This window comes from Myotis nattereri, assembly GCF_964212035.1.
Source record: "Myotis nattereri genome assembly, chromosome: 3".
In the NCBI taxonomy this organism is placed as follows: Eukaryota; Metazoa; Chordata; class Mammalia; order Chiroptera; family Vespertilionidae; genus Myotis; species Myotis nattereri.
In genome coordinates, this window is record NC_138077.1 from 31,429,925 (window position 1) to 31,455,425 (window position 25,501).

The window sequence follows — 25,501 nt, forward strand, 5'->3', positions numbered from 1 at the left end:
TATGAATTAAACAGTAACCTTTCTTTTCCACAGTGAGAAAAAGCTAGAAGGTCGAGTCCTGTTGTCAGATGGTGTACCTTTGTGGGATGAGAACAGCACGTGCTCTCTTCAAAACCTGCAGCCCCTTCTGTTAGCCCAGGCAGTTGAGGTATTTATGTGCCACCATAGCATTAACAGTGTGTTTGTTTTGGAAAGTGGGGGTTTATGATTTCCTGTATAGACTTTTGCCTTTGGGAGTGTGAGTGAGACAAGTGCACCACAACTGCCAAGACCAGTCAGGAGGAGATGGGTAAGGAGCCGTCCCTCATTCCAATATTAGACTGAACCCAATCCTTCTTACTCTGCACTTCCTGAGAAATTTACATCACCCACAATTCCTTTGAGCCATTGTCACCAAGTCAATGTCAGGAATATATAACAGAAAAAAAAAAAAGCACAGAGGAAGTCCCTCATGAAAAAAATCCACACTGCCTCCATTTCCTAGTTTGAATACAAAGCCATTTTCTTTTCTTTTTGTACCTAAATGCACTTGAATGTTCTTAAGGAGTAAGAAATTAGAGCTACCTGCTTTCAGAAGACGTCTAGCCCAAAGCTGTCTTTGTGAAAGCTCTATATGAATGTTGCAATCCCATGCATGTAGAATACTGTGTAATGATTTCTAACACTATTTTAGTTGATAGTGCAGGACATAGGTTCATTTTTGAAAGACTTCAAAACATCCACTAATCCCTTTTGGGTTTTAAATCCTAAAAAAAGAATGTCTTTTTCTTGGAGAAGTAATTTTGGCAAAAGGCAACAGCGTAGGTGTTTCAGAGTGATGCATGTACGACTTAAGCTCAACAAGAAGAGGAAAGCATTTCAGACAGGAAGTTGCTCTTAAGGAGGAAAAGCGATCACAACAGCCTCTCCTGTAAAGTCTTAGAGAAAATACAAGTAGACACAGGAATAACAATTATGTACATGAAAGAGGCTTTGTGCTACCCATCCCCATTCCAACGGAAAAACATGAAGTAAACTCGAGGTGAAACAGCATCCTGGTTCCTGCTTGTGGTGGGGCCGGTGTCTGGGATGCTGTTTCTGTGCTTGTGCACTGTTTAATTACAAATATTGGCTGTCTCAGGGCCAGACGTCACTGCTGACCAGGAGGCACTTTTCTCTCTTGGGACCTTCAGAAGCCCCCCGTAGACAAACAGGCCTTCAGCATCAGGGAGGTACTTGCACACAAGAGTAACCTAGGCTTAGTCAAAGTTTGGGATAGAAACACCTTCCTTGACTAGTCTTGTTTCAGATGGCATGACAATCGAGTGCTGTCATGCAGCCCCAGTTGGCCAGCTTCGGATTATGTGTTTCGTTTGCACCTCCCTCCGCCCCAGCGTGAGAAATGAAGGCCATCTGTGGATTGCCCACTAACCTGAAGGCTTAAATCCAAGAGTGGACCATTAACTGCTGCCCGGACTTGGTAAGCTGACCTCAGCTCCAGCTTCAAACACATTTCCTGATTTCTGACATCCCCACCCACCAAGACATTCTAATCTGAGGAACATGTGGTTGACCCTCAGTGGGCCTCCACTGACATCTCTGGACCTGGTAAAACCTTCCTGGGAAAGGCAACAGCAATTTCATCTACTCTTTTAGGCTGATTCTCAAACTCCTTGTGCTCAAGCTAAGTTAAGTCTTGAGCTGAGGTTTTACTGTGTCGCTCAGATAGAAATAAAAACTTACCAGGTTTGGTTGTTTAAATTCTATTGTTGAGAATTTTAAAGTGGCTGCACATTACTTTGTCTTATCTGTCCATAAGTTAAACGTTAGGTTAATGATCAAAGGAAGAACCATATATTGCCTTCAGTATGGACATTTGTTGTGTTTAATATGGTAAATCAACTTGGAGTGTCTATGTGACTTGCTAGCTCCTTGCATAGGCAGAGGAAGTCACTGCCCCAGCTTCTTAAAGTCCAGCTTTCCCTGATTCATACTTTCCTCATTTCCCCAGTGCCTCCCCACCCAAGGAGAGCCAGCCAGCTCAGTTCCACTTGCACGTCTATCTGTGGGTGAGCCCTAACCTGCCTTCTCAGATTTCTTACTGTTACATACATAAATCATGCATAATTCATAAGCTCCTGCCAAACTAGCTTCTTGCTTTTCCTTGAAGGAGGCACAGTACAAATGATTAGTCAGGAGACAGCTATCAGCCACATTCTACACCTTACTCATGCTGATCTTCCACTCAGCAAGCCTCTCCCCATTTCTACCTGTAAAATTCTGTCCATTCCACAGGGCTCAACCCAAGGGCTTCATTCTCTATGATCTTTTCAATGGAAGGAGGTCTTTTCCATATTTGAACCCTCACTGAACATCATAACTTCCTCATCTTACCTGTCATTTTTATCATTGTTCTTTATTTATATATCTTATTTCCCCTATTTCGTATGCCATAGCACATAATAAGCACTCCATAAAAACCTGTTGAATAAATTATAATTTATTTTCCTTTCATTCATCACACATCCATCCATCCATCCATCCATCCATTCATCCACTCATTCAGATATTTATGGAACATCCACTATGTGTCAGGCACAGGTACCTGGTAAAATCCAGGCCTGAAACTTATCTGTGGGTTTCACTCACCTATGCTTAGATTATTACAATCTGCCCTTATAGAGGAAGATTTGTTCTTATTTGTACTTCCTGTCATTACCAACAATCACATTATTTTTCAAGTTGCCCCTCATTGGCAATTAGCATTGCATATCAAGTTTCTGCATTTGAGTACTTACCACACTCCTAGCTTTGTTTTATCCTTTTTGTTTGCCCACAGCTCCCTACTTAATTATTTGGGGTATTATATGTAACTTAATAGCCACCTCTGCTTTTGAAATGAAGCAGAGTACCAATAAATCAACAACAACTTAAAAAATCAAATAATTGGCTCCAAACCACAAATCCACATGATGTAACCTCACTGGAAGAGCTCTTGCTGCAGAAAAGAATTTAATAAAATGTAGGTCCTCTTTGGACTCCTTTCAAGGGGGCTAAATTTCTATGGTAATTATTTATAAGGTGCTCTTACTTTTAATGTGGTTTCACAAATGTGGTCTTAAGAAAATTGTCAGGAAACACTAGTAAGATCATCCTAGTGATTGATGGTATTCAAAAACTGCATTGTGAAATCTGGGACTGTTTCAGGAGAGGTGGGGAACATGAGGAAAAATAGGTCTATTTACTGTATAAAAACCTTTTTCTATCATATTGACTAATTTTAAAAAACCAAGTTTGCTAGGAAGATGACTAATCAGTTTTAGAGAAATAAAGAAATCAAAGCTTAAAAAAATTATAGAGGTACTATTTGCGAGAAGTGACTTCTGAAATGAAGTAGTTCATAGGATCTTCACGAAATCAATGCCAATGGTATTTCCAAAGTTTGTGTCCTCTCTCCTCATGCTCCAGAAATTGCATACTGCGGCCACCAGACTATTATGACTTTAATACCTAAAACCTCTCTAGTAAAAGGAAGCTCTTTCACCCACATCAAGATTTTGTTATTTTGCATTCATATTTCTCTTTGAACATTTATAATGAATACAGCCCCACCCTACCTACCTGGATATATCCCAAGCTTAACCAGATTTTATTTAAACTAGGCAGATTTGTTGAATTCTAAAACTAGTTCAAAACTTCATTTTCACAAAAATTGCTGATGATTAGATTACAATTAATGCCCAAGGATCTATTTCACAGACCAGGTACTATATCTTTATGGTTGAGGTTAGGGGAGAAAAACAAACAAACAACCAGCATTGCTAAGCATTACAGTTAAATGACAAATGGCCTCAGAAAACTAGAGCTATAAACAATTAATATAAAAGAATGAAAAAGAAGGTCTAGAAAATAGTAGTTATTTGAATTTAAATGACATGTTGGCTATGGGTATGATATGCAATCTATTTAAAAGCATATTAAAACTATAGTTTCAAACAAGAATAGATCTATCTAGAGACAAATGGTAGGGGAAGGGGGCTTAGAGAGCAACCAAAGGACTTGTATGCATGCGTATTAGCATAACCAATGGATACAGAGTGGGGCGGTGGGGGCTTCCCTGGGGTGGGAATGGCTAAGGTTGGGGGGTCAATTGGGGAAAAAGGAGACATATGTAAAACTTTAGACAATAAAAAAAGAGAAACAAAAAAATATCCACACAAAAAACTATAGTTTCAATTGACCTTTTAAAAATGCTATGTTAAAGCCCAGTGCATCAGCCATGGGGACTTGTGATACTCAGCTATTTTATTTACAACTATCAGGCTGCGAAGCTGCTCTTTCCCTGGGCTGAGCGCCTCCAAGGGCACATGCCACTCTTTTCTGCATTCCTATCGCTTATCACGTGGTACAGTCTCAATCAGGATTCGCTGAGTGAAAAATGGACTTCTGCTTCCTGCCCATAATCCTACAGTGTGCCAAGATGGCACGAACCTCAACCTGTAAGAAAGAATAGATTTAAACATTTGTTGATGTGTTCTGGAAAACTTTTGGCTTAACACTAGATCCAGGAGAGAGAGAATAACGAATTTGCTATTTTGCCCCATTTTCAGAAATTCTCACAGAGATTTTAGCTTAGCCCAAGCCCCGTGCCTTCACATACATGTGCACATATCTCCATGCAGTGTTGGAATCCCTGCAACCCAAGAGCAGTAAATAGACCATGAGCCTTTTCCTGTTGCAGGTTGTCACCTGCAGCTTGTTTCAGAGGAATTCCTTCAAGAGCACCTCCTGAGGCCCAGATTTAGACCTCACCAGGTAGCTATTTCTCTGGACTTCAGTGAAATCGCTCTGGGGAATAACAGGGAGAAAAACACACGTCTAAAAGTGAGCTACCCCAGAAGAACAAGGTTCAGAAGTGAAATGTGATCTCATGGAATGCAATTACCTAAGAAGCCGTGCTTCAACATTTTTGTGTTCAGAGTAGCACCCACCAATCAAATGGTGGCATATCTTTAAAAAAACAACCAACACACAACAGAATTTATAATTTTAGAAATCTGAAATAGAATTTGCAATGTGATCTCAGTGGCTGGGTCACTTCTCCTTGTAAAGATTTTTATCTGATTATAAAACAAACAGCCTCCTTCTTCAAGGCATATTAGTGCCATGAAATCATGCTCTACCTTTGCCCCCTTCCATTCTATCAGCAGGAGCTTAGAATCGGCTATAAGAGAAGGCTTGACAGGGAGTTAATTTCTGCCCACACCCCCTGGCCTTTGCTGCAAGAGACGTTATTTAATGTTTTGTGGGCATTTACGTAGAGCTTTGATGGTGCTCCTCACCCCATTACTGGGTCTGCTTTGTGGCGAATCTGAAACTTTGGGGAAATGGTTTCAGAGTCCCTGACCTTTGGGAGATCCTAAAGTTATATTTTGGAGACCGTGAGAATGTTGGTGAATAACAAGAAGCATGTGTCTTTTCCTTGAATTTGTTTTTGTGAGATTTCAGATTTCAAAATGCTGCTTGCTGAGGAAGTGCCAATGCCACCTGCCCACCCAGGCCTGGGGGAGCCGCCCTCAGCCCGTATGCTGAGCACAGAGCTTTGCCCTTGTGGTCTCAGGTGGTAGAAATGCTGCCTTACGCCCACTCCCACCGGCTTTGGCACATCTCCACAAGGAGCTGCCGCCTCAGTGTGGTCCCAGAAGTTTTTCCTTGCTTCTTGGGGTCTCCATAAGAAGCAAAACGATTCAACCAGCAGAGCAAAGGACCGGGAAACATTTGCTGCCATCAGCTCTGATGGTTGCATCTAAGTTAGAATTTCCTGTAGCTTTTTGTTTAGTTTTTTTAAAAATATTTTTTTTTTCTATAAGGGGACCAGTCTCTTCAACAGAACTATCCTGAAGAGCAAAAGTAGTGAATGACAGGCTATGACTGGGGACGGACTTTGAGGAAGGCTGGACTTGTGAAATGAGAGGCAAAGACGTTTTCACCTTCTAGCCCACAGGTTAAGTTACTGAAAAGACATCACCACCATTTCTGTGTATTCCTTGTGTTGTTTACTCCTACTCGGGCGAGTAATCTAACTCATCATTCGCAATCAGGGCCTCCGGGTTCTTTTTGTGTTTGCTTTTGCTCTTCGCTTTGCTACTTGTCCGGGTGTTGGCCGTGGCATCTGACATCTGTTGGTAATAGAAGCCTTTGTCTTCGGACGGCCCGCCCCAGTTCTCCTGGCTCTCGCCCTCGGTGGCATAGGAGAAACCCTCCTCCACGGAGAAAGGGTCGTCCACGTCGTAGCTCTGGTACGTGCTTTGGTGCAGGGCCTCCTCGCGGGCGCTGATTTCCAGGGTGCTGTTCCAGATGCCGTACCCAAAATAAATGAGCATTCCTGCAGGAGGGAAAGGCACAGGTGAATGAAAGGCACAGGCAGCTGCTTTGGGATCCATGGGAGGAGTGGGAAGGTCCCTCTCCGTGGTGCAAGCAGGGCTGGTGGCCAATGTGTTTTCTTTGGTCTGCACTGACTTTGGGAGAGGCTGGAATGAAAGGCCATTGGGACACTGGGCATTAGGCAACCCGTATTTACAGCTGCCCCTAAAAAAGTCTGACAACACTGCACCCATATTCCTGTACGGCAGCTTAGGGCTGGAGGTAAGAGCTAGCTAGCTCCTTACACAAGATGTGGGTTCTCTAGGTCACCCCAGACCCCACCTCCCCTGTTGACAATCAGCTCACAACATTCGTGTCGGTGCCAGCCAGGAATCTGCATTTTTTTAACCTTGGGTTAAATATTTATGGATTAGAAACAGTGCATTCCCAAATTCTCACATTTTATTATCCCAGGCCTCGATCTTTTATTTCGCCACTTAGCAACATGCGTATGTCACCCCACGCTTTCCCTTGGCATATTTCACTCACTGAGGCATGATACGTTACTACCACACAGAGCTGCCCACTCCCTTCTGTGGCCTTCCAGAGCGCCTAGTGCCTGCCACTGTGATGGCCCTAAGAACAGCTATTGTGCGGTTGATTATCTGCACAGAGAGGTTCTATTTTATAGACTCTGCAGAAAACTGGCACTTAATATCTGTGGAATGAATGAAGGAGGATTCCGAATAAGCATGACATATCCAGTGCAATTCCATGTTTTGATGTCACTCCAAGCAACGGAAAAAAAAACTTGTCTCTCTAATCAATTTGTAGCATTAATATGGGCCCATGTTTCATTTCTATTAGAATTATTTGATACAATATCTAAAAATAATTTGAGAGCCCCACTTTCTATCTCAAAAACTGAGAACTATAGCCATGGGAGGCCATAGGGCATGATGATTAAGAGTGTGAGCTGTGGGTTCAAATCCTGCCTCCACCACTATTCACTGTGTAATTACGTAGCCTCTTGGTGTCTCAGTTTTATCTTCTGTAAACCCTGAGCGCATTGCACCTATCATAGGGGGCTGCTGTGGGAATGATACCAGTTAGCAGTAGTTTTCAACCGAGGCTGCACCCGAGGGTCACCTGGGAAGTTTTTGAACCGCTCTGATATCTAAGCCCCCCTGATACCTGATTTAATTGAGCTGCAGTGACCCAAGCATAGGTATGGTTTTTAAAGCTCCACAGGTGATGCCAATGGTCAGCCAAGTCTGAGAACCCCTGAGATGAGGAACATAGAACTCCTGATGCACGTATTCCACCGCTGACTCTGGCCATAGTATGGCCTGCCCATTGGGGGGCCTCTCGGTTATGCAACCCCCTTCCAGGCCCCCCCCACCCTCTTCTAAGTGGCACTAGTCCCTTTGGCTTTGCTAACCCTGCAGGCATCTGCTGGGCCCTTTGCCTTGAATAGTGAGGTCAAGCCTGCTTTCCGCTCTGGTGCTTGAGAAAACCCTGCTTCCTTTTGAATTTGAAGTGTGTCTATTTAAGCTTGGGTTTCTTCTTCCTTGTCTCAAATCACCGCGCCCCCCCCCCCACAACTCCCCATGAAATCAACTTTTCAGCAGCCAAAGTAAGCAGAGATTTATAGTCCTAATTGGTAATAAATCCTTGAGTTAATCATTTGCAGATGTAGCTATTACTTCTCAAATAGTGACTTTATTTTTCTGAGCAGGGATTTTTCCTTTCTTGTCTGGGGGTGGTAGTGGCCATGGGGGGTAGTCATTATCCTTATGTAGCATGAGGCACTAAATTAGGACCTCTTCTAAAAGGGCCAGTATGCCGCTTCTTGGAGAACGCCTCTGGTGGAAGCATGCCTAAGACCTGAGAATAAATTTCAGGAGACTAAGTGGAATTAGCAGATACCCTCATCCTCTCACTTAATTTTGCTTTTTTGCTATCTTTTTTCCCTAGATATCCAGGCAGGTGCCAAATCTTGCCTCCTACTCCCATTTGGTATCTATAACATCATACTCTCTGATCCCCTTCTCTGACCTTATTTATGTCCCTCCTGAACTCAGTGCCAGTTTTTCTTTTCCATTGCCCCTAACTTCTCTGCCACCCATCACCTCATTCAAGCACTGGTTTGACATCTACTTTGACAGGTCATCCCCTACCTTCAGCAGGTATTGGGGTGCCAGGTAGATTGATATTTGTGGGTGTGAAGTGCTCATCGATATTCAGAGTCTATAGGCCATTCATTTATTTGAATACCTTCATTTTATGGAAGACACAGAGGCTGGGAAAGGATAAATCACTTCCTTAGGTTTCAGAGGAGCAGAACCCGCATTCCATATGGATCTAGAAAAGGCTCTTTCGTGTCCAGTCCTTCACACCTCCTCTCCCCTGGCTGGTTTACAGACTATGCTTATTGCAGTGACTATTCAGTAAGAGGTTAGGTCTACATTTGTTCTTTGGGAGTGGCTGAAACCGGAAGGAACGTGTGTGTGTGTGTGTGTGTGTGTGTGTGTGTGTGTGTGAGAGAGAGAGAGAGAGAGAGAGAGAGAGAGAGAGAGAGAGAGAGAGAATATGTTGACTATGATTACTTTGGGAATGCAAACCAAGGAAACCTGCCACATGAATATTTATGGGCTCTGAGCCCCCTACAGTTTCAAAGGTGTATCACTCTGCCTTCAAAAACACATTTCAAATATGAGTGCCGTAAACCAAGAAGCAACTGTGCGTGCAGCCCGACGGAATAAATAGTAGGTATTCTCCAAGTCCTGGCTCTCTGTTTGCCTTTATCCCTCTTGCCGACCCTCGGGCCAATTCAGGAAGAGTGGTGGGAAGCAGAGAAGGATCAGAGAAAAGGAAAAGTGGAGAGGGACAAAGAAACAGAAGGGAACCAATGAAGTGAGGGAGGGAGGAGAGAGAGAGAGAAGAGGAACATGTAGCACCATCTGTCACACATAAACAAAGGCTTTGTGTCGGAGGAGTAAACAGAGCTGCTAAAAGCCTCCTGTGTGGAAGCAGGGGGTTTTGTTTCTGCTCCTTCTTTCACTTGGCTTCGAGAACTCAGCATGAGGTGGTTTCTGAAAAATCTCCGGGGATTCTGGGAAACCTGAATCATCTTAACTAAACTTCACACAACAGCTCTGGGTGCTGAGATCTTAAAGGATGTGGCACCTTTATCTCAAGGAGCTCAAAAGATTATACAAATGTTACCTTGTTTAGACTCCTCCTAGCCTGTTTGAGAGAGAGAGAGAGAGAGAGAGAGAGAGAGAGAGAGAGAGAGAGAGTGTGTGTGTGTGTGTGTGTGTAAGGTTATGGTTATGTGCATTTCACTGACAAGAAATTGGGCACAGGACAGAGAAAAGATTGTCCACAGCCACACAGTTAGTGGTCAGACTGCGAATCCTCTGGGTCTCTCCATGCCCTAGACCAGGGTGCGTCCATCCACCAGGGGTGGCTATGAAGTATAGACTGGTTGAAAAAGTTTCTGCTTAATTTTTTATTTTGAAGATTTTTTTTGAACATATGTAAAAGTGGAGAGAAAAGCACAAAGAACCTCATGGACACATCACTAGATTTCCCCTGACACCCACTCTCCTGATTCCTTCTTTTTAGATTATTTTGAGACAAATCCCTTTCATCCTATGTATATACTTCTAAAACAGACTCCTTTAAAAATTTAACTTAGTATCATTACACATTTAAAAACTAATAAAAAAAGAGATAACTCATGGACATGGACAATAGTAAGAGGGGACGGGGTGGGTGGAGGTGGAGGAGGGCATAGAGCAGATAAATGGTGATGGAAAAAATAAAATAAATAAAAACGAATAATTTTTTAATATCATATGATATCTACTAGTAATAATTTCCCTGAATTATTACATACGTGGGGGAAACTCTTCACCTCATGAGGCTATATAGTTTTTTCAGTGATGCTGTCATTGCGTGAAATAGTTTTGGGCACTGCTATTTAGGTTGTCACCGGGACTGGTATTATATTCTTTTGTAAACACCTAAAGATGGCAAGGTTTTATTTTTGAGAGTGGATTTGATTTTGGCATAAGCCTGAAGTCATTTGGAATCAAGCCTTGAGAATACGATGGCTAATTGATAAATACTATTATTTATTCTATTTGCATCTTTAATTCTGCCATTCCTTGAAAACTTTGATCCACTGCTTCGTAGTAACATATCTTATATCTGTAATAAGTGAAAGGCAGGTGTGATACTGAAAATCAGAAGGGAATCAATATTTATGCTGCAGTACAACACAACACAACAAACAAACAAAAACAAAACCAAAAATGGACCCTGGAGGCTCCCCTGCGGGACAGGAGTTAATTTTTAGTTGGTGGGTCCTGGTGGGAGTGGCACTCAAGGCAGAGACTAGTTAGCAGCAGAAGAGGTTCAGTATTTTAAGAACAGGCATGGCTGTGCTGGGGCACGCGGCTGCATGCTAGCTCTGGTCAAAGGTAATGGCTGTCAGTCTGTGAAAGGCTGTTTGCAGTGAAGGGAACTATTCAAAGGGAGGCTTTGGCTTCTTTTCTAGATAGAGGTCCCTGGTGGAAAGTGTGCCCAGGAGAAGTTGGGGCTAGATGGAGGAAGGACCTTGCCTTCGGCAATTGAATGGGCTTTATGTTGTAGGACACTCTGTGATCGTCAAGCCCTTTATAAAAAAGCATTTTCTTGTTCATCATCCCTGAGAAGCTAGGAACTGCATAGTCCTTCAGTGATCAAAACGGCACCGGAACTCACGTCTCTTGAATCCAGAGGGGGTGCTGTTCCCATCCCACCTAAATGCCTTGGGAAGGTTTAGAAATGCCAAACCTGCCCTCAGATGCCGGGGCACCTCAGTATGAGCAGGCAATATGCCTCCGTGTTTACTTGTGTAGATCTGCTCTGTGATAATTAAGCAAATGACCCCAAATCTACAAGGGAGAGGGGTGAGAGGAAGGGTCCTCTGGATCATCTGGGAGAAAACCTAGAACAAAAACTTAACTCTGAGAAGAGACTGGGGCACCTGCAGATGGATAACAGTAGGTTTCCAATTCTGCAGGCACAAACTCAGGCTGGGGAGCAGGTCTCCGACCTCTGGAGTCCCCCAGGAGCTGCCTGTCCTCTGCTCAGAGCTCCGTGTCAGGGCGGGACGAGGTGGGCCATCTGACCTTGGCTGGGTGGAGTTGCCTCTTCCTGGGGAGCACTTTCCATCAGGAAGCCCTGCCCGCTGCAGATAACTGGGGCACTTTGTTTTGCCCGGAGGCTTTTTTATTTTTATGACTCTGGGATCAACTTTCCAAACACATTTGCCAATGCAGAAATGAAGACTGGATGGTACGGAGGTGTCCTCCCATCCAGCACAGTCTCCAACTCCCACGTTGCTGGTTATTTTGTACACCACAAGTCCTGTTGACTGTAATAGCAATAAGGTTTACTATGGAGTGGCCAGGAAGAGCAGGCTTAGGATGGAAAGATTCTCTCCCTGGCCCTGAAACTAATCTAAATGGGTGCAAAGCCACATTACTTTAAGTCTCAGGTTCCCATCTGCAAAATGGAGCTGGGAACGCTTATTTTATTTGAAGGGTATAATGGCCATGAGAAAGAATGCCTTTTGTTAAAGAATATTTTAAAAAATGTAATGATCCAAGCCAGCAGTTCTTCTTCTAACTCAACAGAAACCCAAGGGAAATGTATCCATGTGACCACCACATGCATGTCCAGGAATGTTCATAGAGGTTCTATTCCTAATAGCCCCAAACCGGAAACACGCTAAATGTCCATGGACACAATGGATAAATCCCTTGGGGTGTATTACCACAGAGCAAGGCTAGATGGCAAGGAGAATGAACAAACTAAAACTATAGGCAACGACGTGAATGACTCTCACACACACACATAATGCGGAGGGAAGGAAGCCCAGCCTCCGCTCTTTCATGGCTCTAAGTCTGTTCCAGGTGCACTGCACATGCCCACGACAGGGCCTTCCATCTCTGCGACGGCCCTCTCTCCCTTCATTCTCAGGAGCCCCTGGGTTCATCACCCCGCCCCTTCCTCCCTGCGTGTCTCCCTGTCCTGCACAGCCCCTCTGCCAGCAGGCATACTTGACTATAGCAGGATCCACCACCACACTCCCTCCGTCTTGGAATCCCACTGGCCCTGTTGCCATCCTCAGCCTGGCCTTCATGATTTTTCTTACTCTTCTGATGTTGAAGGTGCCAGTGGTTTTCTCCTCTGCCTACAAGGAGAATTTCAAACTTATGTATGGAACAGCTCATTGGGAATTTGTTTATTTCAGTGCCCTCTCAATTCCCAATTCATGGCCCCCTTCTTTTCCTCCTGTTCCCCTCATCACAATGGCTGCTTTGGTCAATTCCCAATAAGATTTCAGATGATAGCTCCAAGACCATAGGTGGTGTCTTCTCTTTGGAATATTTATGTTTTAGTACAGGATATATGGGCTCCATTGTCCAAATCACAAGTTCTATTTGTTCTCTACATCTATAGGCAAGAATTTGTTTTCCTCAGAGGGACTGAAAACATTTCAGATGAAAACTTGGCAGCCTTCAAGGGAAGGGAGCCCACAATCTGGTCTAACAGATCATTGATTCATAATAATGGCCCATAGGGAAGAGTTGGCCTGAAAGACGCCCTTGAAAACCCATTGCACAGTGTTCTCTCTGGTCCCTCCTACTTTCATATCCCCGAGACTCTGCCCAGCTCTTTGAGGTGGTCTTCACAAAACTGCACCAGCCAAGAGAAGAGGAGAATGAAGGCTGCTTTGTGCTCATTTTGTTGAGATTATTAACCATTTGCTGTTGGATTACTTCTCTTTCCTGAAGAAAAGAAACAAGTGCTGAGTAGTCTTGTTGGGACTTGTGCCTCATTTAACTCTATGAGTCGTGTCTTCTGAAGGTCAAAGCTTAGGAAAACATTGTGACAAAATGCTGTATTAAGATTCATTTATAGAGGGTTGGGTAAAAAATGTATCAGGAAGATTATCAGGTTATGACTCAGCCTAAATCTTTAAAAAATTACCTGATGTTTCATAAGAAGCTCCATTTAAAAATACCTCTACTGTTCTCTCCAGGAAAGCTATACTATGAATAGAGATTAAGAGGAAAAATCTGACATTTTTTGAGACTCAGAGGTTTAGAGGTGGGATATTTATTCTATAATATCATTGAAGACTTTATAAGCCAATTTGGTGTTGTGGGATGGATGTATTTTATATAAGCAAACATTTATTTTGAAAAACAGGGAGTTTTGTAATTAAGTAATCTGACTTGCTTGCTAATATCTTGTTATTCTTCTCTCTAGATGAGTTGCTCTCAAATTTAAGCATACATCAAAATCACATGTTGGGGCGGTGGCGGGGGGGGGGGGGGCGGGGGGGGGGCGGGGGGCTTGTTAAAACCTGCATTGCTTTTGGAGATTCTGTTTTGGTGGTGTTAGAGTCCAAATGCATTTCTAACTAGTTCCCAGGTGACGCTGACGCTGCTGGTCAGGGGATACACTTTAAGAACGATTGTTCTAGATCATTTTAAACATGGCTGCATGTTAAAGTGACTTGCACACAAAATATACCCCCAGTATTGGCCATATCAGATCAACTGAATCAGAAAATCCCTATGGTGGACACCCTGGGCGTAGAATGTTTTAGAAACAACTCAAGTGATTCTGATGTGCGTATCTTTGTTCTAGAGCCCTTGGCTGCACATTAGAATCACCTGGGAGTCTTTTTAAAATCCTGATTTCTGGGCCTCATCCTCCGGAAATTCTGTTTCTTTGTTACTAACGTTGTGGCCCCACCCCATAACAAAGAAACAGAATTTCCGGAGATGAGGCCCAGAAATCAGGATTTTAAAAAGATTCCCAGGTGATTCTAATGTGCAGCCAAGGTTGAGAAACACTGTTCTAGGCGGAGCTGACTAGTACACCAGCCTTCAAACATCACCATGCCAAAGCAGTTAGTAGCTCACAGCTGGGTGCTTGCTGACCTGTGGGCTCCTGTGCCCGTCTGGCCGGCCCCAGGCTGCAGGGTGGCATCCTCCCCTGCCAGGGAGTATCGGTTTCTGGAGCGAGCTTGAAGTTTGTGCTATCAGCAAAACTTTATTACAAAAGGCTCTCTGGGAGTTTTCTTCTGATAACTGGGAGGGCAGCCTGAGTCAGAACAGGTTCATGCTGTACTTTGGCATGTGATAGCTAGTCTGGGGGACAATGAATCACTTCAGGTTCTGAAAAGAAAGGCAGAAAGAAATAGTTCTCGTTGCTTTCCCCAATATTTTCTTATTTAAGCCCCAAAGAGCCACCACATCAAAGCTAGTAAATTATCTGCATTTTTGCAGATGAGTAACCTATAAACTGAGGCCCAAAGGAGTTAAGTAAACTTCCCAAGGTCACAAGACAAAGGTGACAGAGTTGTGATTTGAACCCAGTGATGTTTGACTCAAAAGGCAAGGGTCCCTGTCACATCACCACCTTTGCAAAATGCCTTTGGGGTTCCAGAGACCATAGATATCATGTAGAACCAGCTACTTAATTTGTGGGCCCCAGTGCAAAATGAAACCATGGCGCCCCTTGTTAAAAAATTGTTAAGAATTCAAGAAGGCAGCAACAGAGCATTCAGCCAAGTGTGGGGTCCTGTGTGACTGCACAGTTCGTACGCCCAGGAAGCCAGCCCTGCCTGATGTTATGTGTTGATCCACACAAACTACATATCAAACTTTCTGATCCAATAAAAAGGTCTTCTCAGAGGAACGTGGTAGGGAGGTAGGAGCCCCAGATCTGAGCATGGAGATGTTGGATTGTAGTAATAGCTCCATGAGTAACTTCCTGTTGACCTTGATCATGTAATTTAACCTCGTGGAGGTTCAGTTTGCTCATCTGTGAAATTGAGAGAGGGACAAGTGTGGAGGTGGTGGACTATATTAGTGTTTTTAAAACTTTATTTATTTTTAGTGTAGTGGCTATGACCATGGACTCTGGACCCACACTACCTGAGTTCTAATTTTGGCTCTGCTATATTCTAGCGATGTAACCTCCGTCAGATACTTCAGTTTCCTCATCTGTAAAATGGAGATTGCTGTGAAGATTAAATAAGTTAATATAAAGAAAGCCCTCAGAATAATGACTATGTGATAAGTGTTATATATGTTAATTATTACTATGAATCATATAGTACTGGTACTATTTAGTACTAATGGTTTTCTTAATTTGACTCCCTTTTTAAATTAAAAAATAATCACCAGATTTATATGAGTATGTCTATTTTTTTCTAGTAATGTGAAGATGTATAGTAATTATAAAAAGTTTATACTCTCTAAAATCAGCCCAAATATTACCAATGGAATAGTCACCCTACTGTGGGTAACACTGACCTAGAAAGTGAAGGCCCCTTCCAGCTTTAATAGTCTAGCAATGATTCAGCAAGTCCATGTATCTTTGTGTCTATACCTTCATTCATTTCACAAATATATAACTAAAATATTTCTACCCACTTCAGTCACTCTACCCATGGTAGGATCTTTCCATTGCTTAGCTACATGTTCCAGTGGAAAAATGTTTAAACAGAGAAGAGAGATTGTGAATGAATCATATAAATGGTTAAAACTTTGACAAGTTAGTGATGTTGCCCCCTGGAGAAATACCCGTAATGTCTAACAAGGGATGAGACTTAGAAGACTGGAAAATTGAAACAAAATACTTATAGAAAGGTACAGAATGTCCTTCAGAGGAGAGGAATCTGCTGGAAGACATATGCTTTTCCTTTGAGTACCATGCCCCCTCCTGCTACCCCCCACTTCCCTCTATCTAAACCTTACCTTATAGGCTCAGTTCCAATTCTACCTCCTCAAAGTCCTTTCTGGTTATTGTGATAGGAAGTTTCTTTGTTTCTCATTTAATGAGTGCTTTATAATAACAGAGAAGTATTTATTAAGTACCTACTATGTTCCAGGCACAGAGGCCATATTGTTGAACACCTATATCCCTGGCCTCAAGGAGTGGATTGTTTACTAATCCATGAGTCTCTGTACTGTCTTGATCAGGCTAATTGATTCGTGCATATTTGTCTATCCTCTCCTTAAGGCAGGAGCTACTTATTCTATTGCTTTCCTATTCCTCAAAGCACCTAAGGATCCTCCTTAACTAAGTATTTGTTAACAGAGACCCTAGGGTTACCAAGTTGTATAGGGAACATAAAAATAGTGACTAAACAACTTTAAAATTAGTCTCCAGTTAAACATCCCTCTCAGGTTACTATTAGCACCAATCCCCAGCCATCTCATAAAATCAGTGATTGTTAGATATGATAAACATCTATTGTGAATATAGTATAAGTAGATCACAAAGGAAAATTAGAAATCTTGGGGAAGGTATGGAACTTCTTGAAGGCAATGAAAGTGAGCTTAGAGAGAGCAACTCTATTTATACCCAAAACTGTGAACAATTGAGGACCTGACAGACTCATCTCAGTTATCAACAGAAGAAGGATGATGACGTGATGGGTACTTCCCAAGAGAATGCTTGGAATATCAAAGGATAAGAAAGGACCTTGGGGGTGGGTTGGGGGGGGGGGGGAATGAAAAAATCTTGAATAGTTTATGAAAGTCAATATGAATTGAGGGATGTTAAATGGTGCCATAATGCAATTTTATCAGATGAAAATGATGCCAAAAAATCCATACTTAATTTACACTTTGCTCACTTAAAAAAGTATGGCATGGTTCCTATTTTAATTTAATTTTGTCAAATACTTTTTCCCCCCCATAATTTTTAGTTTCTAAGATAGAATGCCAATTCTATCTACTTTTCTGACCCTCACGTTTATAATGCTGTTTTCTCCTCTCTTTTATGTGGATTCATTTAAAGTGGACTTTTTATAGTATTAATTATCCATAAGAAGACTGTCCGGTAATAGTATTCATGGAAGTGATGGATTGATCAGCATCATTCTTCAGAACCAAGGACCAAGACCACAGTAGGCAGAAAGGGTATAACTGACTTTCTTGACTCTAATGCAGAAAGCAAGTGTCCATAGAACCAGCCAGATTTTTCTTGGAATGGTAATACCTAGCCCAGCAAGAAGGTTATTTTGGGATAAGCTGTTCAATGCCTTAAAAGGGAACTCTCAAGGCTCCCAAGGAAGTTGCTTACCCACAAAGCACCAGACGGCAAACCGGATCCATGTGATGGTGGAGAGCTTTAGCATGAGATAGATGTTCACCAGCATGGCAAAGGCAGGCACAAAGGGGAGGCAAGGGGCCATATAGGGCAGCTTTTTGGGGTTCTCTGGCTGCTGCAGGATCACAAACACCAGGGCACTAATCAGCAGCACCATCAGAACAACCAGAAGGATGGCCCACCAGCTCTTCTCTGAGATGTAGTCAGAACCAAAGATGATGAAGGAGCAGAAGATGACCATGAGGATGAAGAGCAGGAGCACGCAGATGGTCACCGTGTGGCCCGTAGCGGCTGTGGGCCGGTCCATTTTGCCTGGAAGGCCCAGCCGGATCCTCATGGTGTAGTAACGGGGCCCGATCAGCTTTTTTAACTTGATGAGATAAATGTTTTCAGATTCGTCGGCTTCTATGCCTGTGGTCATGTCCACAGTGCCGTAGTTGGGGTGGTTGACATTGTAGGTTGACTTGTCTGATTTCCCTATGAGCATCTCATTGTCTCCCAAGGATGGTAAGTTCTTGGCCCCACATGGGTTGGTGGCAGGGCCAGAAAACTCTTCTCCTTCACTCACAGGAGAACAAACTTCCTTCTCACCGTCAGCCAGAATGCCCTCCTTCTTCTTTGTGTGCTCCTCAGACAAGAACTTGACAAAACCATCAATGTCACTCTCTGGTTGGTATCGAAGGAGCAAGACACAGACAGAGACCAAGGTGTAGGCAAGGAGTGTGCCGATGGACATCATCTCAATCAGATCTCTCAGGCTGACCAGTAGCGAGAGGAGAGCCGCCAGGAACCCAGACACGATGCAGGCCACCACTGGCGTCTCCGTGTAGGAGCTCACATGAGCCAGAAACCTGGAGGGTTAATGAAGCACAGGGTTAACATGGCTACAGATGGTGACTGATTCTAACATGGCTTAATTCCTCCTGGTCCGGCCCCTCCAATTGGCTTATGGATTTACTGTTTTAAATACAGCTGTGCTTCTGACCCTAGGATTTTGTTCCTGGAATATAATTTAAAAACAGTTTACTTTAATTCCTCAGTTTTGAGACAAACTTTTTACTAAAGTCCCCAGTCTATTATGTGATGTGAAGGGTTGATTGAATCTTGAATCTAGGAGGTATTTCAGAAACCTAAATTGAAATCCAGGCTTTGCTGGGAAGAAGTGGTAGTCACACACCTACTAGATGAGATAAATGTTTGGGGGTCCTCTGGACCTGAGTAAACCAAAGTATGGTCCATGTATCAGTAGCACCAGCATTGCCTTGGAGCTTGTGAGAAATACATAGTTTCAGGTTTCACCTGAGACCTACCACATCAGAATCTCTGGGAGTGGGGCTCAACAAACTATGCATTAAAAAAACCTCCGGAGTCTGACTTATGCCAAACCTTGGGGCGCACAGCTTTACAGCAAAAGTACAAGAAGTAAGCTAGTAAAATAGCACAATAATTAGGAGCTAGTACTCATTGGTGCAGGATAAATTCAGCCAGATACCAACTGGAGGCCAACAAGAGTGATTGAATAGCTGCTGCTTCCTTAGCAGTTCCTGTGGACCTTAATTAGGTTCCTGCTCTCTTCATGATCCTCCGCCCTACTGCCTCTTCTACTCCTCCCTTATTTTCAGGATTCACACAAGACAAGACAACTGTTCTTGGAACTCAGTGTCTTTCCTTTTAATGTTCTTTGACAGAAGAAAAACCTTGTGGATGTGTGTAGCTGTCACCCCCCCACACCTTGGTCAGATTCTCCCTGATCTGTCCAGCTTCCCTAATATAGCAACTCAGACATGGTGATGACTTCAGGGGATAGGCTGAAGAACTGGAGCAGAAGGTGACAGCCAATGGCAGAGATAAAGTTCCTGAGCTGGTTCCCTCTGCACCCAAGGGCTCCTGGCCTCCAGGGTTTACACCTTGCTTTGTGCACTGGAAGAATGCCTTCCCTGCAAGCCCCTTCCATGGTGGACACTGGGAACCAAGAGATGGGGCCACATCACCTCTGTGCTGGGGGCAGATAGACCACTTCATGCTCAAGATAGGGAGCTGGAAATGTCACTATACTGGTGTGGTTAAAAGTCTGGTCTTTGGAGTTAGACCATCTTGGGTTCAAATCCTGGCCCCCCACTCAAAAGCTGGGGGATTTGAGGCAAAGGTTTTTGCCTCTCTGAGAATACTTATCTAGTTTACTCATCTGCAAAACAGAGTTATTGTGATGACTTAAAGGCATACTGTATACAAAGCACCTGGGATGCACCACTATTTAATGAATGATAGCTATTGTTATTACTATTATTAGGTTCAGTACATAGGGTATTATTCTCTCTTTGATGAAAACTTTAAACTTTTTCAACTTCAGAGGGGCTGTGTGGACAGGGCCAGGTACCAGGCCTCAAGATGAGGGCAGGCCTAAGATGTAGCAGGATAGGTTCTCCTTTCTGGCGGCCACCCAGTGTCACAGTTTGGCACTCACCATTTTTACAAAGGAACATACAATGTCAAACAGGAGAGGGGGCAGATAGAGGAACAGATCAGTTTGTGCTGGATTGAGGGACCCAGAGTCAAATAGAGGAGCTGTTTCAGGGCATAAGCTCTTTCAACTAGAATTCTTTGCCAGGATGTGACAAGTTCCACAGTCTATCAGACAGGCACTCAGATCAAAGTTGCAGTCAGGCTGACAGCGGGTGACATTCTCCCTGTACAGGCATGACATAAAAGAATTAATTCCACAGAGCACAAACCTTACCTGAAAAGGAGCCCATCACCAGCCATGGCATAAATGACCCTCGGCATTGGGAAGAGGGAGCCCAGCAAGCTGACTGTCAGTCCTGCAACTGACCCAATGGCCACAATGAATTTTGCAGCATAGAACCCATGAACCACAAACATCTCCATGAGTGGGGATTCCGTGTCAATGGCATAATATGGCACCATCAGAGTTAAGATCATGCTCACCTGTTGAAACAAGAGAAAACATGGCTGGAGGTAGAGGAGACTGACAGCATGGATGAATGACCCACATGAGAGAAAGTCAGAGGACTCAGAGTCAGAGGGCTGCATGGAAGTTTGAACCTGCCACTTCTTGGCACATAACTTCCCTTATAAGCATTTGGCCTCTGGAGTTCTCAGTCTCTATTTTCTCCCCACACATGGACTTAGTGGACTAGACCAGATAACCTCCAATATCTTTCAATGGGCCTTTCATATCTGAGGAATAAGTCTGCAGGTATTTCAGCCCCATGAAAGTACTGACAGTTCAATGAAGGGCAATTCCCAGGTGGGAGGAGCTGCAGCCACAGGCATTGGAGCCAGGGCCTGGCAGTGACCATGAGAACCCTGCCCATATGGGCATGACTCTCATTTCTTTTCAACTTTCAGGGTCCTACAAGGTCTTAACAGTACTCCCTGTCACCCCAAAGACCAGAGATCAGAACTCCAAAGATAGTTGTGTAGGAGAGCCATAGCCAATAAACTGATGAGACTCAGATGAGGACTCATATTTCCATTTCTTCTCTGTGGCTCAGTCCCAGGAGCCAGGCAGGCCAACAAACAAATTACGGCTTCAGGGTGGAATCCAGTCCTACTCTGGGCCATAAGACCACCATGGCTTTGCTTAGTCAGGAATCACTAAACTAGGACCTATCTCCCTTCATACATTACTAGAGGCCCAGTGCACGAATTCGTGCATGGGTGGGGGCAGGCCAGACCACCCTGATTGGGCCAATTGGGTCGGGCGGCTGGGGGGAGGGGCAGCAGGCAGTTGGTGGGCCAGCCCTCACCCTGATGGGGGCTGGGGGGCGGTCAGGGGTGGTGCCCTTGATGGGGGGGGGCGGCAATTAGGGGTGTTGCTGGCCAGGGGGAGGGATTGCAGGCAGTTGTCCTGCCGGCCCCACCCCTGGTCAAACTCCTGGTTGAACTCTCAGTTGAACTCCCAGTCGAGGGGACAATTTGCATATTAGCCTTTTATTATATACACTAGAGGCCCGGTGCACAAAAATTTGTGCACTTGGGGGGGAGGGGGGTCCCTCAGCCCGGCCTGTGCCCTCACGCAGTCTGGGATCCCTTGGGAGATAATGACCTGCTGGCTTAGGCCTGCTCCTGGGTGGCAGAGGGCAGGCCCAATCCCTAGGTGCAGCCCCTGGTCGGGCTCAGAGCAGGGCCGATTGGGGAGTTGGGGCGCCGCCCCCTGTCACACTCAAGGCAGGGTCGATGGGGAGGTTGAGGCGCCACCCCCTGTCATGCACAGAGCAGGGCCAATCAGGGGGTTGGGGCATTTCCCCCTGTCACTCACAGAGCAGGGCCCATCAGGGGGGTTGGGGCTCTGTACCCTGTCACGCACAGAGCAGGGCCCATCAGGGGGTTGGGGTGCCGCCACTCTCACACTCAGGGCAGGGCCGATGGGGAGGTTATGGCTCTACCCCGTCACACACAGAGCAGGGCCCATGGGGGAGCGGGTTGGGGCGCCGCACCCTGTCACACACAGAGCAGGGCCGATCAGGGGGTTTGGGCGCTGCCCCCTGTCATGCTGATCCCTGTGCTGGGAGGCATATTACCCTTTTACTATATAGGGTAGAGGCCTGGTGCATGGGTGGGTGCTGGCTGGTTTGCCCTGAAGGGTGTCCTGGATCAGGGTGGGGGTCCCCACTGGGGTGCCTGGCCAACCTGGGTGAGGGGATGATGGCTGTTTGCAGCTGGTCACACATCCTTCAGGGTGGGGGTCCCCACTGGGGTGCCTGGACAGCCTGGGTGAGGGGATGATGGCTGTTTGCAGCTGGTCACACACCCTTCAGGGTGGGGGTCCCCACTGGGGTGCCTGGCCAGTCTGGGTGAGGAGCTGAGGGCTGTTTTCAGGCTGGGGGTGACTGAAGCTCCCAAGCGCTCCTTTTTTTCTTTTTTTTATTCTGGGCCAGCTTTAGCTTTGAGGCTTGGCTCCAGCTCTTAGGCCTCCGCTGCTGAAAGTAGGTTTCTGGCCTTTGCTTACAATGTTGCAATCCTGCTGGCTGAAGCCCGGCAGGTTTCTGGGGTTTTATTTAGCTTCTATGTTTGTTACATAGTTGCTTGCAGCTCAGAGGCCTGCAGCGGCAGGCAGGGAATGTTGGAGTCCTCTGTCACTGAAGCAAGCAAGCCTCATGTTAGTTTCAAGCTGCCTGGCTGCCGGCCGCCATCTTGGCTGACAGTTAATTTGCATATTGCCCTGATTAGCCAATGGGAAGGGTAGCGGTCGTACTCCAATTACCATGTTTCTCTTTTATTAGATAGGATTATAGATCTGCCATAATATCCTTCCCTTCAGAATTGGCCTCAGGCAATGGAGCCACCAGTCATTTGGCCAGGCTCCCCTTTGGCCTGCAAAGGCCAATGCTGGCATCAGGAAAGGAGTTCAGAGCCTGAAAGGGAGAGAGCGATGCATTTCTAGATCACTTCTTTCCCTATTCCTCAGGAGTTGAGAACCTCCAGTGAAGCCATGGGCTGAGAGTGGACAGTAGGATGGGTTACCACAGCCCAGCAATTCAGCTCTTCTGGTGGTGGAATGGCAGACTCTTGGCCAGCACAGGAACAAACAACTCCTGAGGCATGGCTAAGGCCCATGCATTCTGAACAAATATTTCCCAGCAGCCACTCACCACTTGCAATGTCCCTTTTTGGGGTGGGGTGGGCTGGAGCAGAGTGGGATTGATCTTACAGCAATTTCTGTTATATCTCCTATCCTCATTAGATCAGGCTAGGCAAAGACTTGGTAGATGCCTGAAAGTGCTCTCTAGTCTATGAAGTGCCATTCTAAGGAAGGAGCAGTTATTATGAACCTTATTGTGCGTGTGCTGCAAGGGTCGACCCCTGGAGGAGGGGGAGGTACAAGGGAGGAATAGGAGAGGAAATGCATAGCAGAGCGTCTCTGCTGCTCCCCCCACACCACACCTCCCTGAACACTCTGTCTGCAGGGATAATCAGGATATAGATAAGAGGAAACCACTTGTAATATGTGTGCCTGGTGGGAGGTGATAAATGACCTACCCATAAATGTTTGGCTGGGCAACTGAATTTCTACAAACCACATCCAAAGCTGCGCTTGTGCTTTCCTTTGGTTTCCAGGACAATCCCGTTTTGCAGCTTGCCTTAATGACCCATTGGCCTGGCTTCTTTAGGTGGTTGCTAAAGATGGTTTTATTTTGTGCCTGGCCAGTGTGGTTCAGTGGATTGAGAGTTGTCTCATGCACCAAGAGTTCACCGGTTTGAATCCCTGTCTGCCCGGGTTGCAGGCACACTGGGAATAGGAGGATAGTCTATCAGTGTTTCTCTTTCATTGATGTTTCTCTTTCTCTCCCTTCCTCTCACTCTAAAAGATCAATAAAAACATATTTTTTAAAAATATTTTTTTTCTGGGGGGAGGGGAAGGAGGTGCCTTTCCCATGCTATGGCAGCAGGAGCCACAGGGCTCACAGTGTGCACCCCAGCTGCTGACTCTTTCCTAATTGTGGTGACTGGAGTGGGGGCCTCAGGGCCTGGAGTGTTTGTGTAAACACACACCTGTTGGCTTGTCAGCTGGTTCTCTCCATTGCCAGGGGGTGAGGGGGATCTTGGATGTGGCTGAACTATCTCTGTGGTAGAAATTCTAGGGTGGGAGCTGGGAGATGACACATCAAAAGTGTGAGGAGCATCCTAGGGTGTGATCCTGAGGACACAAGTCTGAAAGCTTTATTATGAGGACAACCCTTGACGGGGAAACCCTAAGAGGCAAGCTAAAGCTCTTCTAAAAATAAACAGCAGCAGAAAGAAATTGCACTCTCCCCCACCCCCGCCCCAGCATTTAAGGGAAGAGCATCTTCAGAGGACGTTGTACTCTCTCTCTTGACTCCTTGACTCTGGGGGAGCCTTGCCTCTCCTTGCCTCGCCTCTTCACTGTCGGGAAGCTCCCAGAAGACAGAAGAGCATTGAGGAGGGTGCACAGAGGCCCACAAAGTCTCTGCTCGCACACCCACCCGTTACTGCCAGCCTATGATCTGAGATCCTTGGACGGCGGCCCACTCCCAGCACACCATCCCCGGGCAGCAGTGGACACCAGGAGCCTGTGTGTAGGGCAGTTGGGGATGGTGACTCAGTGGCAGTGACTTAAAGGAGGGCCTGGGCTTCTCCCATCTCGTTTGGAGTCCTGATTTTCATCTTGTCATTGGTGGGTGAAGATATAGGGAACATGGACACGTGTACAAACACCAAGGGCACAAGGAAAGGATCACTTCCTGACAGAAGGGGACCCAGCCCCAGAGCCACATTTTAGGATCAAATATGAAAAGACCATGAGGAGGGTCCCACAAGTCTTGGTACTTACAGATACATATGCTGTCAGGCAGATGACCAGGGAGGCAGTGATAGCATAAGGGATGGACGTGTTGGGATTTTTGGCTTCCTCTCCAGTGGTGGCGATGATGTCAAAACCAATGAAAGCATAGAAACATGTGGCTGCTCCTTGCAGCACCTGTAGGGATGATGACTTCTGTCAGTACCAGAGCAGTACCAGCGCCTTACATGTGGTACCCACAATTGCCCAATGCCCAGAAGACATTACTAAGTGGCAGAGGGGGTAACATGGTGGGACTTGTGCTAAACACTTAAGTTCTGACCTCCTCTACTTTCTAGCTGTGTGACACTGGTCCATTCCCTCATGTGTAAAATGGAGATAAGAAGAATTATGCCCAAATAAACACAAGTCATTCAACACATTCCTATAATTTTTGGAACTAAGTGGGGCTACAACAAAAAAATCACTAAGTTGGCTATCCCCATGTCTTAGGAGAACTCATTAATCTCTCTGTGCTTTTATCCAGGGTTTCTCAACCACAAATAGGGGCTGTATGACTACCCCTAGGGGAATTTGTAAATTTGGGGAGCTACTTGTGACTGTCACAGTGACATGGGCACTTCTGGCATTTAGTATAGTGGGTTCAGGTATCTGCACTAGGAATTGTCTTGCCCAAAT

General features: G+C 45.2%; 1 protein-coding gene across 2 annotated transcripts in view; it reads right to left on the minus strand.

The window, feature by feature from the left end:
* Positions 1–4,950: 4,950 nt before the first annotated feature.
* The window catches only part of SLC7A14 (solute carrier family 7 member 14), a 104,758-nt gene continuing 84,207 nt past the window's right edge, over positions 4,951–25,501 (minus strand). For both annotated transcript variants that reach the window (XM_081085908.1, XM_081085907.1), the window contains 4 exons: positions 24,854–25,000; positions 20,276–20,484; positions 17,512–18,389; positions 4,951–6,364 (listed from right to left, as the gene is read on the minus strand). In XM_081085908.1, coding sequence (XP_080942034.1) covers positions 6,042–6,364; positions 17,512–18,389; positions 20,276–20,484; positions 24,854–25,000 — 1,557 coding nt within the window. In that variant the 3' untranslated portion in view covers positions 4,951–6,041. The remainder of the gene's footprint in view (positions 6,365–17,511; positions 18,390–20,275; positions 20,485–24,853; positions 25,001–25,501) is intronic.